This window comes from Dermacentor albipictus, chromosome 1 (assembly GCF_038994185.2).
Source record: "Dermacentor albipictus isolate Rhodes 1998 colony chromosome 1, USDA_Dalb.pri_finalv2, whole genome shotgun sequence".
Lineage (NCBI taxonomy): Eukaryota > Metazoa > Arthropoda > Arachnida > Ixodida > Ixodidae > Dermacentor > Dermacentor albipictus.
Genome location: NC_091821.1, coordinates 189,434,811 through 189,448,239, shown reverse-complemented (window position 1 = coordinate 189,448,239; position 13,429 = coordinate 189,434,811). Strand labels below are relative to the sequence as shown.

Below are 13,429 nucleotides of genomic sequence, written 5' to 3'. Positions count from 1 at the left end.
GAGCACAAGACCCCTTGCGGTAAACGCAACATGAGGTTAAACGAAAATCCGTTTGCACTGGAATTCCTTATTACCAACTTATGCGCTTTAAGATTTCAACGTTTGTTTAAGAAATGCTTAGGTTAATTTCAAATAACTGCCCAAGGCAACTACGGAAGTAGTGTAGACACTGATTTTGTGGCGCATCCTAAAGAGAGATGGACATTGGACACGTTATCAGATGAACAAAATCAAGCAATTTTGTGCAATGTACTGTTGCATAGCCGTCAAAACTAAGCTCTTACTTTGGTGCCACGCTGTTGACGGAAAGGGTATATATTTTCACGTAATTCGTTATTTTCAAAGCCATTAGCTTTCTTTGGCTCTTTCGCGCGTTTATCGGCAATAGTAAATGTATCAGATAAAAGAAATCTTCGATACGTACGAACGCAGTTCTCACACCTCATGAGTTCTCGATAGGGCATTTGCAAAGGTAAAATAAACATTTCGTCAAATTTCGTTAAACAACCAAGGCTAATTGCTGAGGTTGCGAAAATAGGCAATAGGGAACAATGCGAAGGTACCACTAGTAGATCTCCGTTCCCCGTCAGGCATGCCTTCGTAACATGCCCTCGTGTAACATGCCTTCGTAACATGCACGAGAACTTTGGGGCTGCTGAAGATTTAGACCCTGTGGTAGAGCGCTCGTGAAGGGCTTGCTACCGACGCCTCTCCACATGCGGGACGAAGAGTGCAGGAGAGGGCCTCGGCCCCGCTATAGACACAAGTACTGGTACTTGGGAGCGACTCTGTTCTATACGACACCATACGCAATGAAGCAGCAGAAACCGCCTAAATTTCATCGCGTTAAGGAATACATGCGTTTAAACTCATCATTCCTATAATAAAGCGAAGCTTTGTTGAAGCGCTCGCCTGTGCGTTTACATTGACAATCATTAGGCGATGGTTTCTGCGCAAGTATTTTTTGTCACGGAAACTTACGAGCATCACAGTGGCGATATGTAAGTAACGACAGAAATGTACCGCGTGTGTCAGTGACGAATCGAAACAAGTTCTTAGAACAGCGCAACACAGAAATACATTTATTTTCCAATTCGGCGGCACCGATTCGCCCCGGCAGAAATCAGAAATGGTTCGCTGGGAATTAAAGGGAGTGTGAGCGTCCTCACCGCAGCCGCTTTTAATCCGCCCGTGGGTATACGCCTATTGCCTCAAACGCCAGTGAACACCATGCCACGTATCTCTGCACGTGTCACTGAGCCGAACAGAGATAGTAACGGCGCCGGCAAAACAGAGGCCTACGACTCGTCGCCTATTTGCCGTTGTTTAAGTACGTAACGGGGAAGCATAAAAATTGCACCTTCCATAGGAAAGAATGTCCAGGAAAAGGTAACGAATAGGGCAGTAAAGGTCTTCCACCTTCCGCGAGCACACAATAATTCGGGGCTAAGGAAAGACGAAAAAAACTAAAAAAAATTTTCGAACGTTTTCTCCAAGTGTTGACGGCGGCGAAAATGTTGCGCAAGGCAACCATCGCTGCTGTGCAAACGTTTAGTCTCCAAAATAAATAATAATGCTTCAGCTATTACATTCTATTATTGCTTTGTTTCGAAACCAGGTCGAATTGACGTCGGGAGAGAAAAAGAATGAAGAGGAATGAGATAAGCAAAAGCAATCAAGAACAGTCTCGGCATTTAACCTGGACAGCCACTGGCGGAAATTATACACCGCAAACGCCGGGACTGTAATTTAAAATCCCTCGACCGTGTGCGGCACGGCGAAAGCGAGGCCGGCTCACTGCAAGCCTGAGAAGATTAAAAACATGAATTTTTGTTCACTGTCCGGAACGGTTGTTCGCCCTGTGCGATTGACGCTGTTTCCACGAAATTGCTCTCTCGTAATTAATTGGCCCTGGAAATTCTACATCTGGACACTCCTGCGAACGTCGGCTTCATTTCCGCCTTGCTACGTTCAAGTTTCAGCTTTACGGTCGCATATGGTCTCATATCGGCAATTACAATTCAGATGTGCAGAAAATATAGAGAAAAAGAAGGAAGGGTGGAAGAAAAGGCTTGTCGCTGGAACTATGAAACGTGTTTTCTTTCTTCTTTTTTTAACTGGGTAATTGATTGATGGTCGCTTGAGTGGTACATCCTGCTCGGTGTGCTACATTGTTTTTGTTTGCTGTTTGGACGATATTAGCCGTGGGCTATGGCATGGCATGCCTGTACTTTGATGCTGCAATGGGTGTAAACAATCTGCGAGCAAGAGGACGACCAATCCATTAAAAAATATCAGTGGCGACGTAGCGGTAAATGAAATAGAAATGCGTTAGCATTACGTCGCACCTCTTTGAGGTCACAGATCCATAATCTGAACACTGTTCACCACATTGCAAATTGTTGCCCAGGTGTTCATTCGACACGTGTCCTGCCTTTTTCAGGAGCGAAGTACAACTGCAGTTGCGCTAGATACAGGGTGATCATTTGTAAATTTTACGGAATTTTAAAAAATCGCCTGTGGCAGATAGCATAATTCTTTTCACGGGGCTGGAATATTCGGAGAGGCGGACGTTACTAGCATGTGAAATCGAAACACATATTCAACTAATGAGCAAAAATGTACTAACACATTTGGGCGATTGGGCCATCTGCCAGAGTTCTGCAGAGTAAAAAAAAAAAATATCCAGGTACATTTGTAGCAATTGTCATGGGGTACCTCTTTTCTCCCTCGCGCTCCGATTTCAAACAGAGCCCTCATCCTCAAAAAAATAATTTTGGGCAAGAGCATTCAAATAAATATAAATATTTTCCGAGGAATGGCACAGTAAAAACACACCCAGTACACTAGAGATGGAAAATGAACCTGTACCACTGCATACACCTGAAGTTCACTTAATACTGTCGATCTCGGCTGCTTTTGCACAACTAAACGGTTTACCAGAGCTTTTTGGTGTCAGTGAGGCAGCTCCCAACAATAATGCCCTAAGGGCGCTGTAGGTTCTTAAATACAATGTGTTTTTTTTTTCTCTCTCTTTGCTTTTTTCTGTAATTCTCTTTGTGAAACGCATAAGAAACTAAAAGATGATGTGCACTAAACCCTAACTTTCCCACATTAAGTAAAAAAATAAAGATTTCTGGTATCTTTAGCAATTAGTAGCTGGACACCTGCGGACGTTGGTATTTAGTAGCGCTCTGTCCTGTCGGGTTCCTTCATTCCATACGAATTGTGCGCCACGTAAGTCTTTTCCCGACAAAAAAATTCTGGTGTTTTACGTCGGCTTTGGCAATTCACACCCATCGAAATCCAACCTCCGCATCCTGGAATCGAACCCGGGACCTCGTGCTCAGCAGCGCAACCCCACAGCCACTGAGCCACCGCGGCGGGTGCCTCCCTACGCAGTTTACAGCGGAAGTCGGCTGAACTCCGCAAATGTTTTTCAGAGATGTGTTGCGCTCCGTTACTTTGTCGTGGCGCAGCAGCTGGACACCTGCGAACGTCAAAAAAGCGGGGGGGGGGAGGGGGGGTGACGCGGCCACAACGTAGGTGAGGCCGGCGTTCGCGCTGCTTCTCTTCGCGGGCCCAACACTGCGCATGACCGGAAACGTGCAGCGCCCGGCGCTTCGCGCGCTAGCTGGCGATGCTCTCTCCTCCGCGGGCGCGCCTCGGGTTGGCTTCCCCTCAACAGCCGGCCAGCCTCCGTCGTCTGCTGGCGTCGCGAGGAAACTCAGACGACGAGTTCTCCTGCGCTGCTCCGGTGGCCGAGCGCCGCGTCGTCTGCTCGCCGCGCGCCCTGTTGCCAGACTGCCTTGTTGCGTCCGCGCCGTGTAGGTCCTGCACTTCTCCTGTCGTGTTCGCTCGGCAGCGGTCGTCATCGATTACTTACGGCCCACTGACACCCGATTGTTCAGTGCGCACTGTGGTGTGCGCGCGGGAAGAGGAACCACTCGATTCGAACCTCGCCGTGCCACCGGTCGGAGGTCGCGCGGTGTGCACTCCGCTCGTCACGTTGTTTCGTGCGCGCTCGTATAGTGGGCGCATCGCGCCGGCTCTTATTTCCTGTCTTACCGTCTTCGAACTCACCGTGTGCTTGCATCATCATCACTGACTGAACCGAGGAGTTTCAAGCACTCGCTGTCGCGTGCAGTGGTGGACATAACTGTGAGTGGACGCTGTTGACCCACGAGAGAGTGACTATTCTGTTTTTGCACTGACAATTAAACTGTAGTCATCTAACAATATTATAAACGAGAAGGAAAAACAAAGCCGAAGAAAACAAGAAAAGAGAAGTTGCGTGAAAGAGACTCTACTCTGAGGTGCTTCGAGCGGTGTGACCGCAAATTGGTCTCCTCTAAAATAAGGCGGAAGTCGTTGTATTCGCTGTCTGTTTCTGCAACGTCAGAGAAGAAAGGAGGGCGGCGTTAGTTTTGACGGTCAGCGCGAGGGGACGCCACAGGTGTCCGGTGTCTCCGAGCGACTGAAACTCATCACATCTGGCAATCGTTGACCCACGTGATCGCCGCTTGACTGACAAGTGTAGCGGACTGGAGCAATGGAGCAGCGTTCTGGCAAGGTCTGCTAAACAACTGCTCTCCGTACCGCGCATTCAAACACTGTTCATCGCGGACATGTCAAGGAGGAAACAAGCGAAACCGAGAGCACTGAAACGTAAGCACCCATTCGGCCTCTATTTCGCCTTTAGTTAGTAAAAGCAGTGTGTACCGGTTACTCTCACTCCAGTGCGAAAACGGCACATTATACCTGACTTCAATTTTACCGCGCGACTAAAGGCAGCCAGTTTATAGATAAACGAACAGACAGGAAAGTGCAAAAAGTGTCTTCTGAAGTTAATCCAGCCATTAAATCTACTTCGTACCAATATGGACAATTGCATCCAGCGAAACACGGGATGTAAGGTTATTGTTTAAAGCTTTAGCAAGTACTTACCATTCAGTCAGTTTATTCACCATTATGTCTTTTTGATTCTTTAGCTCAGAATACGGGGATGAGCTGGAATATTTCTGTTTACGCACAACCGTAGTTATAAAAAGTTTTTAGTCAACTACAGCAACTTTGAATTGCTCTATTTTGCTTTAGTTGGCTGAGAACTGCTATCCCCAAAATACTTAGTTTCAAGGCTATTGCAATGACTGGGAAGCTTACAAATGTTAACCTTAAGTGCACGACGTTGAAAGTGTGATTGCAGTTCACTATCTGAATGTATATTCCATAGGTTGAAGATTGCTAGAGGATGCATCAGGTACAGCTGCACGCCTTTCGTTTGTGATGTGTGTAGTTCATGCATTGTTTCGCTGCCGTCGCCGCCTTGCTTGTTTTGATGTCATTCAATGGCTTCACCTGTGTGGAAGGAACTTTGGCGGCGAGGTGCTGGTTGGCTTCTTCTTCGAAACCGCACATCCTCCCTGCGAGTTGTACATAGACCCGACAGCAATGCGACGACCTCTCTTCCCTCACGCGAACTTCCCACATTGAAAGTCACTCCTAAGTTAAACATGAAAAGGAACACGGAATGAATATGCAGCGAGTGAATATTCTGCAGAAGTGCGCCAGAAGTACATCTAGCGGTTTTTACCTCTTAACCAGTCGTCAGCCTTGTCGAACATTTACGTGTGCTTCATTTCAATGCGACGTTGGTGTTTCCGGCTCATACCGCACACAGAAGTGCGCGCCATCGCTGCAACAATGTAGCACGTGCGTGCGTGCATGCGTGCGTGCGGGAGTGAGTGAGTCAGTATGGCTCAGTTTTTTTCTGTTGGCATAACAAATAACATAAGCCGAATTCACTTTAATGTGATACATATAAAAGTATTATGCTGATTCCATACCGCACTTTGGGAATCGGTGAATGGAAGCTTCTCTCTCCACGGCTGCACTCACACTTTCAATACCGAGACGCCGTTGTTCTTGCTGTGCAGGCATTATTGCACGTAAGAAATAGAGAAAGAGAGAGAGAGTGAGAGATATTTATTATAAGAGAAAATTTGAGCGATAGGTCTGAACTACAGTGGTCACCTGCTACCCAGCGTACAAGTGCAGTTGTACGAATTACGAAACGTAACGCATGACGTTTAACACGTCTATATCCATTGCAAAGGTATGATCAGTTGCATCTCCGAATCGAGACGTTGGTAAATGTCGTTTGGGCTCGGATTGAACTTACAAACACCATTTGTGGCGTATAAACCAGCGCTATCATGCAAGTGCTTCCTCCCCAAATACCACCACTCTAACGTCACAGATGATGTTCCCGATTTCCCCCATCGCGCCCACCGTGGGAAAGCCCTCCGCTACGTCTACTCGGCGAGACACAGACCCCGAAAACGGAGAAAGAGGTGAAGAAACGTAGGTCCTTATGGTGTACCTGAACGACCGTAATGCGATAGCAGTATCAGGATCGTGCAACGCAGGCCTTTCATTGCACTGGATCGGCCTGCGTTAGAAACTGCATGGGAACCCTCAGTGCGAGGCCACATTTCGTGCAATGGTGTCACCATAATCGGTACACTAAGTCACTACTTTGATTTAGAGTCTCAAGGATCAGCCCAATTTTGATTACACCATCACCGGTACCGGCCCACATATAGAGGCACGATCACACGCCAAACCCGGGGGAGGTCGGCACACTTTAATTTAAAAAAAAATCGCGGCTTACTTTCTTAATTCGGTACCGCAGAATATACAAAACACATACAAAGCTGAGAAAGAGAAAAACGCACGCACACGTACGCACACACACGCACGCACACACGTGCGCGCACATTCTCACACGTATGTATGTATGTATGTATGTATGTATGTATGTATGTATGTATGTATGTATGTATGTATGTATGTATGTATGTATGTATGTATGTATGTATGTATGTATGTATGTATGTATGTATGTATGTATGTATGTATGTATGTATGTGTATGTATGTATGTATGTATGTATGTATGTATGTATGTATGTATGTATGTATGTATGTATGTATGTATGTATGTATGTATGTATGTATGTATGTATGTATGTATGTATGTATGTATGTATGTATGTATGTATGTATGTATGTATGTATGTATGCGTGTGTGTGTGTGTGCCCATGTGTTGCTGATCGCCAGGCGAAGGGGGGCCGTTCCTCAGTACCCACCCCCGACCCCTATCCCCACTGACTTTAAGCACTGGGGTCATGAATAGTTCCACGTACCTTGCGACCAATTACCGGTTGTGGCCAACAACGTATTCGGGACAGAGGAAATTTCGAGAGGATTACCAGTTAAGCAAAGCGATGTTGCACTTATAATTTTGTTCTTAATTCCTAGGCCACATTGACAAATTCAGTGCAATTATTATGGGGAGAATGAGCAGCTCTTAAGAAAGGCAGTCCCATAGGTGTGCTCCTCCTGTCTGTAATCATCATTATACTCACTTATACAAATACCTGTTGAAAACCCACCACGTAGAGCTCAGTTTCTATCGCGTTTCTGCTGCAGAGCACGATGTTGCAAGCTCGATTTCCTGCCGCGGCGGCCGCATTCCGATGCAGGCGGAATGCAAAAGGGCTCGTGCAATGTGCCTTTGGTGCACGTTAAAGAAACCAAGCTGGTCAAAAGTATTCTCAAGAGTCCTGCACTTCGGCGTCGCACAAAGCCCTTGTGTTGACTTGGGACGTTAAACGAAATCAATCAAATCAACGTTCATTCAGAAGCCAACACGTGACATGCACTTTCGTCGTGAGCAATTTAGAACAAGTGAAGAGGTGCAGAACTTTGGATTTGAAGGAGATAACTAAATTATATAACGCCGGTAGGTAAGATTGATTGTGATCAATGAGGTTTAACGTCCCATAGCAAGAACGGGCTTGTGAGAGATAATGCAGTGGGGAGAGCTCCGGGTTGGTTTTGACCACCTGGGTTTCCTTAGCGTGCGTCAATCAAAGCCTAATCACACGAGCGTTTCTTTTTCCGCTAAACCCTAGTTGCAATTCGGCCGCCGCTGGCCTGATTGAACCTGCGACCTCGGGCTCATATCAGCCGAGCGCAGTCGCGACTGAGCCACGAGAATGGAAAACGGTGCGACGGGGTTACTTACTTTGTGGGTAAAGAACGGCGCAAACGCAGACCCCGCTGACCCTAATTGAGGAGCGACTTCCGTTACCAGTATACATCGGACTGATCACGAGCGTCGAACCACACGACCTCAGTGGACGGCTGCTGAAAACAGTTCCGATGTTGTCGAATGAAATCGCCGCGTGTGCGCGGCTTTTTTAAGCGTACGGCTCGCAATACAAACTTTTCTCCATCGGCCCTCGTCTGTAGCAAAGCAGTAAGGACATGTTAGCATAAATCAGACTGACGCATCTCTATTTTTGACCCAGGAACGTCAACCAAATGCGCCGCGGAGATGATAAAAAAGCACAAAAAGGTTTGAAGACGGTTGTCTAAGACGTTTGAACAACACGCGCTCGGAAGTGTCGCGGTAAGACAAGCTTTATCACGATACAGGAGACGAATTCATGGAGCGTTTCGTTCGTAATTGATATTCGGCATTCGTAATTGATATTCGGCCGTAAGCGCCGGCCAATGCCGAATTTCCAGCGTCAGGTTGAGCTGGAAACTGAGCTTACTCTAGGAACAATTATAGTGTAAGAGCTTTTTCTGGATACGGGCCCAGATATTTCTGTAAGGTTTAGCTGTCGTTTGTACATGCATCGCAGTGCCATTCTTAGCGAAAACAGCGTACTGAACGGTCAGCTATCAACACATGTGTGCCTATTGACTTCACCTTCCGGACGAAACGCAATGACACTTTTGCGCTGCCATAAAGACAGCCAAGACGATGCGGCGAGTCAACCCGTGCCATCGTACGGTGTCAACTGGATGAGGACTGGCTTCGTTATGCACACCATCTACAACCGGCAGTCGTTTCATACTTGCCTCTTATAGGCGCGAGCGATATTCATCGGATGTGCACACAATGCTCTGTTTCCTGACACCTTTGGGCGGACTAAATTAATCGTTCTTCTGCTGTCACAGTTCTTACTCTACGTGCAAAAAATAAAAATAAAATAAGAACACTTTCAATTACAGCGTGGCGCGGAAGTGTATTGGTGACTCCCTGCACTTCCTCCTACAATCTCACATCTCTCCACTGTGCACCCACCGTGATGTCATAGATAGGTTGCGAGAAAGCAAAAAGAGAGAGTGGGGGAAGAAAAAAAAAAGAAAAACATAAGTTCCAGCGCTCGCACCATTCACTCAGAGCGCGTGCATTGTGTTCGCCGGCGGTGTATCAGATTACATTAAACGTACCTCCAGAGCACGAAATAAAGCAGTGAGCGCGGTAGAGAGAAGTAAAATTGCGATGTTTCACTTTTTCCGGGGCGCTGCGTGGTAGGAGATGAAAGTGAGAGAGGGGAGAAAAAAAAAACGCTCCCACTTGTCTTTTTTTCTTTCCTTTCACTTTTCACGAGAATGAATCGACGAGACGCGGGGCTCGGCAATGTACAAATGTGTTCATCGCAGTGTAACCGGAACTGCAGATGCAAGAGGTGTCGCTTCCTCAGCCGCCCGCCGGGCTTGTCAACAATTCCGACACTTCTCTGCGGTCGCACAATGGTGCCGGCAGAAAGAAGCGCGCGCAGGAAGTGGGAAGGCGCTCTGCTCGCCGCCTTCCGCCGGGGGACGCCAGCCACTCGGGGAAGAAGCCGCACTTCCGAGCGCTTCGGCCGAGCGCCGCTTTCTCCCGCACAGCCCCGCACACTCCTGTGGGAGCGGTGGATGACTGTGGGTCAGATTGTCACTGCTTCCCCACTTTCTACCTCTTCTTCCTTGTTCGGCGTCGTATTGGGCCAACTTTCACCTGCGCCTTCCGCTTTTACACGGGGAGACCCGGTGACCTTAAAGTGAGCACCGCGCCATTCAAAACACCAGCGCCTCGGCTTGAATCCGACTTCGTTTCGCGGTGCCGACTGTCTGTCCCTCTCCCTCCCTCTCTCAGCCCGCCTGCCCACGGTCCGGTGATGTCCGAGCGCGCACCTTTCGTACAAGGTGCAGAGTCGGCGTGAAGAAGGCGTGCACTCAGCGAGCCGACTGCTGCTTTTGAGGGTCTGAGCGTTGCGAAACACGGATCCCCCCCCCCCCCCCCCCCCGCCACATGCCCGTTCATTTCTGCTGCCGCTCTCTTTCCTGGCCAGCACGGGGCCCGCGGTGTCACAAAGGAGCAGAGGCGCCGGGTCCGGTCCAGCGGCAGTGTCCGTATACGGGGGCGACAACCACATCCGCAGTCGCGCCTCGCAGGCGAGCGGACCCCGCCGCGCGGCTGGGGCCTGTGTGTGCGCGCGTCCAGCAAGCCCAGGGTGCCTCGGGCTTCCCCACAATGACCCCCGTGCGCGGAGAGAAAACGCCGCCGCGGTGGTCGTGAATATGCATCCCCCGGTTATTATTTATACCTTCGCGCAGTCCGAGTATTGAGAAGAAGGAAACGTCCGCATCCACTTCTGGCTTTGAATTCTTCGGCAAGTTATTATTTATGCGCCGAATACCTTGTTGTGCCGGGAGCCAAGTTACGCGAGCAGGAGACCTTTATCCCCTTGTCCCCCCTTCTGGGCTTTGCTGTCGCCGTCGTGGCCAGTGCGCGCATGTTCCCCGCCTACCCGCGGCCCCAATATGTCAGGGAAAGGAGCACGCCGCCGAGCTCGGATGGCGATAATAAACGTAAAAAAAGAGAAAACCTTTCGGAAGTAGGGAGGAGATTGGGCGCCCCTTGTCGAGACGTCCCTCTCGCTGCCAAAAGACGGGAGGGCTCATTATAACGCAGTTGTAAGCCGGAGGTGCGAAAAAGTTTTGACATTCGAAATTGTCACTCGGCGACGCTGTAAATTGTGTTGTTCGCGTGTGAAAATTGAACTTTTCGTGTTCCCCTCCGTGTGTGTGTGTCGCCAAGGGGTCTTTTCAGTTGAACTTTCTTTTTTGTTGTTTATTGTTTTCCTTTTTGTAATGTCTGTGCATATAACTTGCCCGCGTCGTAACACGATTTGGAGAGAGTATACCGGGTGTTTCAGAGACCATTTTCAAATATATATATTTTTTAAATTTCTTGTGGCAGGTAGCACAATTCTAGTCCAATTCTAGTTCAGTTCTAGTTTACTCCAAGAGGCGGGCATTACTAGCACAAAAATTTGAAATGCATAGTACACTAATTAAAAATAGTCACCAATTAAGTTTAACTAATTACCCTATGGCACATATTGCAATTTACAAATTCTAGCCGGGGAGTTCTCAAGGAGGGTTCACTTCGAACCAATTCTCAAGATGACACCAGTTTCGACAAATTAATTCCCGAACTTTGCGGAGAAATGCACAGGCGTTCCAGTTAATTTTGTGCTTCAATGCATAAAATGATGTTTTGTTAAGAACGTAAGTGGAACGACAGTGAATTCTTATCGCAAGTTCGGCGTCGCATATCTCGTAAATGGCGTCATCCACACAATTCTTTTCAAGTGGATATGCCTTGCAGTCTCACGCGCTAGGATTTGTAAAATACAATATGTGCCATAAGGTAACTAGTTTATAACTTAATTTCTGATATTTCCTTTAATTTTGGGACCCTCGTCTGTATATTTGTGATATTGTAACCACTTTTTTTTTGGAACCAATAAATCTGAAATCTGAAAATTATGCATTTTAATTTTTTGTGCAAGTAATATGCCCGCCTGTTCGAGTAGACCAGCTCATGCACTAGAATTACGCTACCCACTACAGGCAATCTTTAAAAAAAATTTGAAAGTGCTCGCTGAAACTCCCTGTATAGCACAATAAGTGACCATTCATGTTCAAGCCGGATGAGGGCCAGAAGCTAAGGAACATCAGCTACTCAAGCGTTTTACTTTCCATGTAAAGTAAAAAATACTGGGCCAAAAAACAATATTGTCAACTGCGACGCCCATTGCTGGATGAAAGCCCGCAGCTGTTCCAACGCTAACTGTTCGTAGTATATTAGCCTGAAAAAGAGGAGTTTTATACACATGCATCATGTGCGCGTGTGTGGTATTGACACGCGTACATTGCTTTTTTTTTTTTCGGTGACCTTTTTCCCTGCGAACGTGACAATATAGACGAACCGAAGCTTTCTATAATGACTAATTAATAATTTATCCTCAATACAATACTTATTTGTGTATGAATGTATTCAGTTTGTTTGCCTGCCTTTCTTTTTCTTTTTTTTTAACCGCAGAAAACTGCTAGCAATATCACCCACTTCACTTCCAGTTAAGAGAACAGTTTTCAGGCATTCTTTCTCAAAGGATTTTTAAAGTGAGATGATCAGGCGCTGGTCATTTAGAAAACTCGCACAGAGTCCTCCGCGAATGTCTCCAAATGAACAGCAAAGTAAATTATGGGGTTTTACGTGCCAAAACCACTTTCTGATTATGAGGCACGCCGTAGTGGAGGACTCCGGAAATTTTGACTACCTGGGGTTCTTTAACGTGCACCTAAATCTAAGTACACGGGTGTTTTCGCATTTCGCCCCCATCGATGAACAGCAAAGTCAACCAAGTTGGAAATAGGCAGCTTGGAATTAGACTTGGATCGAATGAAGGCCTGCGTTATCCGCAGTAATTCGGTTTGCCTGCTTCTTTGACTGTGTGCGTATGTATTACTCTGCGGCAAGACATCTACCACGTAACAGTACTTTTGTTGCGTGAATTTGACAGCTTTAATGAACTCTTGCGCAATAGTTAGAATAGCGAAAATTTTTAGGACCTCTTCTCGTGTTTATTTTTTTTTTCAGATATGTGTTTCTATCTCTCTCTCTGCTTTTTATTTTCAGTTGCAGATGTTCCTTTGCTTGCTATTTACTCGAGGACTCTCGGTTCCGGTCGAGCATTACTACCTGTGTTTGCGTATTCCCATATTCCTTACGAGGACCCTGAATGAGCATGTCGGACTGCTGCAGCACCTTCTGTACAGACAAGCTCGCGTCAAGTTTATACGCCGACGCGAGCGCTTGTCATTCCTTTCTTTCATTCAGTCATTTCTTTTCATTTCTGTCACTCCTTGACTTTCACGGAGGGGCACGCCCGTGTCCTCCGCTTACCGCTCCTCTGGCTACACCCCGCTCGCGTTGCACATGGCCGCTTCTTTATTCGATTCGCGTGAAAAGAACGACAGCGATTGAAGAAGGCATGTCTCTCGAGCCAGCATTTCAACAATGGCACTTGTCTTCGTCGAGACAACAACTGCCACGGATGCTCGATGGAAACTCGCAGCCGTGAAATTGCTAAGCGGGTGTGTAGAGTATGATGACACAAGTCAAAATGTTCAAAGACGGGAGAGTTTAGTTATTTATAGCTATACATTTATACAGCCTTGCGCTTGCTTAGCAGGAGGCCTGGGGCTCGATTCCCGGCCGCGGCCGCCGCATTCC

General features: G+C 47.3%; 1 protein-coding gene across 14 annotated transcripts in view; it reads left to right on the top strand.

Annotated features, from left to right (window-relative positions):
* The window catches only part of L (zinc finger protein Lobe), a 287,693-nt gene that overhangs the window by 116,389 nt on the left and 157,875 nt on the right, over positions 1–13,429 (top strand). The window contains exon 1 of one of the 14 annotated variants that reach the window (XM_065426783.1): positions 3,919–4,668. The exons of the other annotated variants lie outside the window; for them this stretch is intronic. Coding sequence (XP_065282855.1) covers positions 4,629–4,668 — 40 coding nt within the window. The 5' untranslated portion in view covers positions 3,919–4,628. Of the gene's footprint in view, positions 1–3,918; positions 4,669–13,429 lie in introns of those variants that run through there. 14 annotated transcript variants of the gene reach the window in all.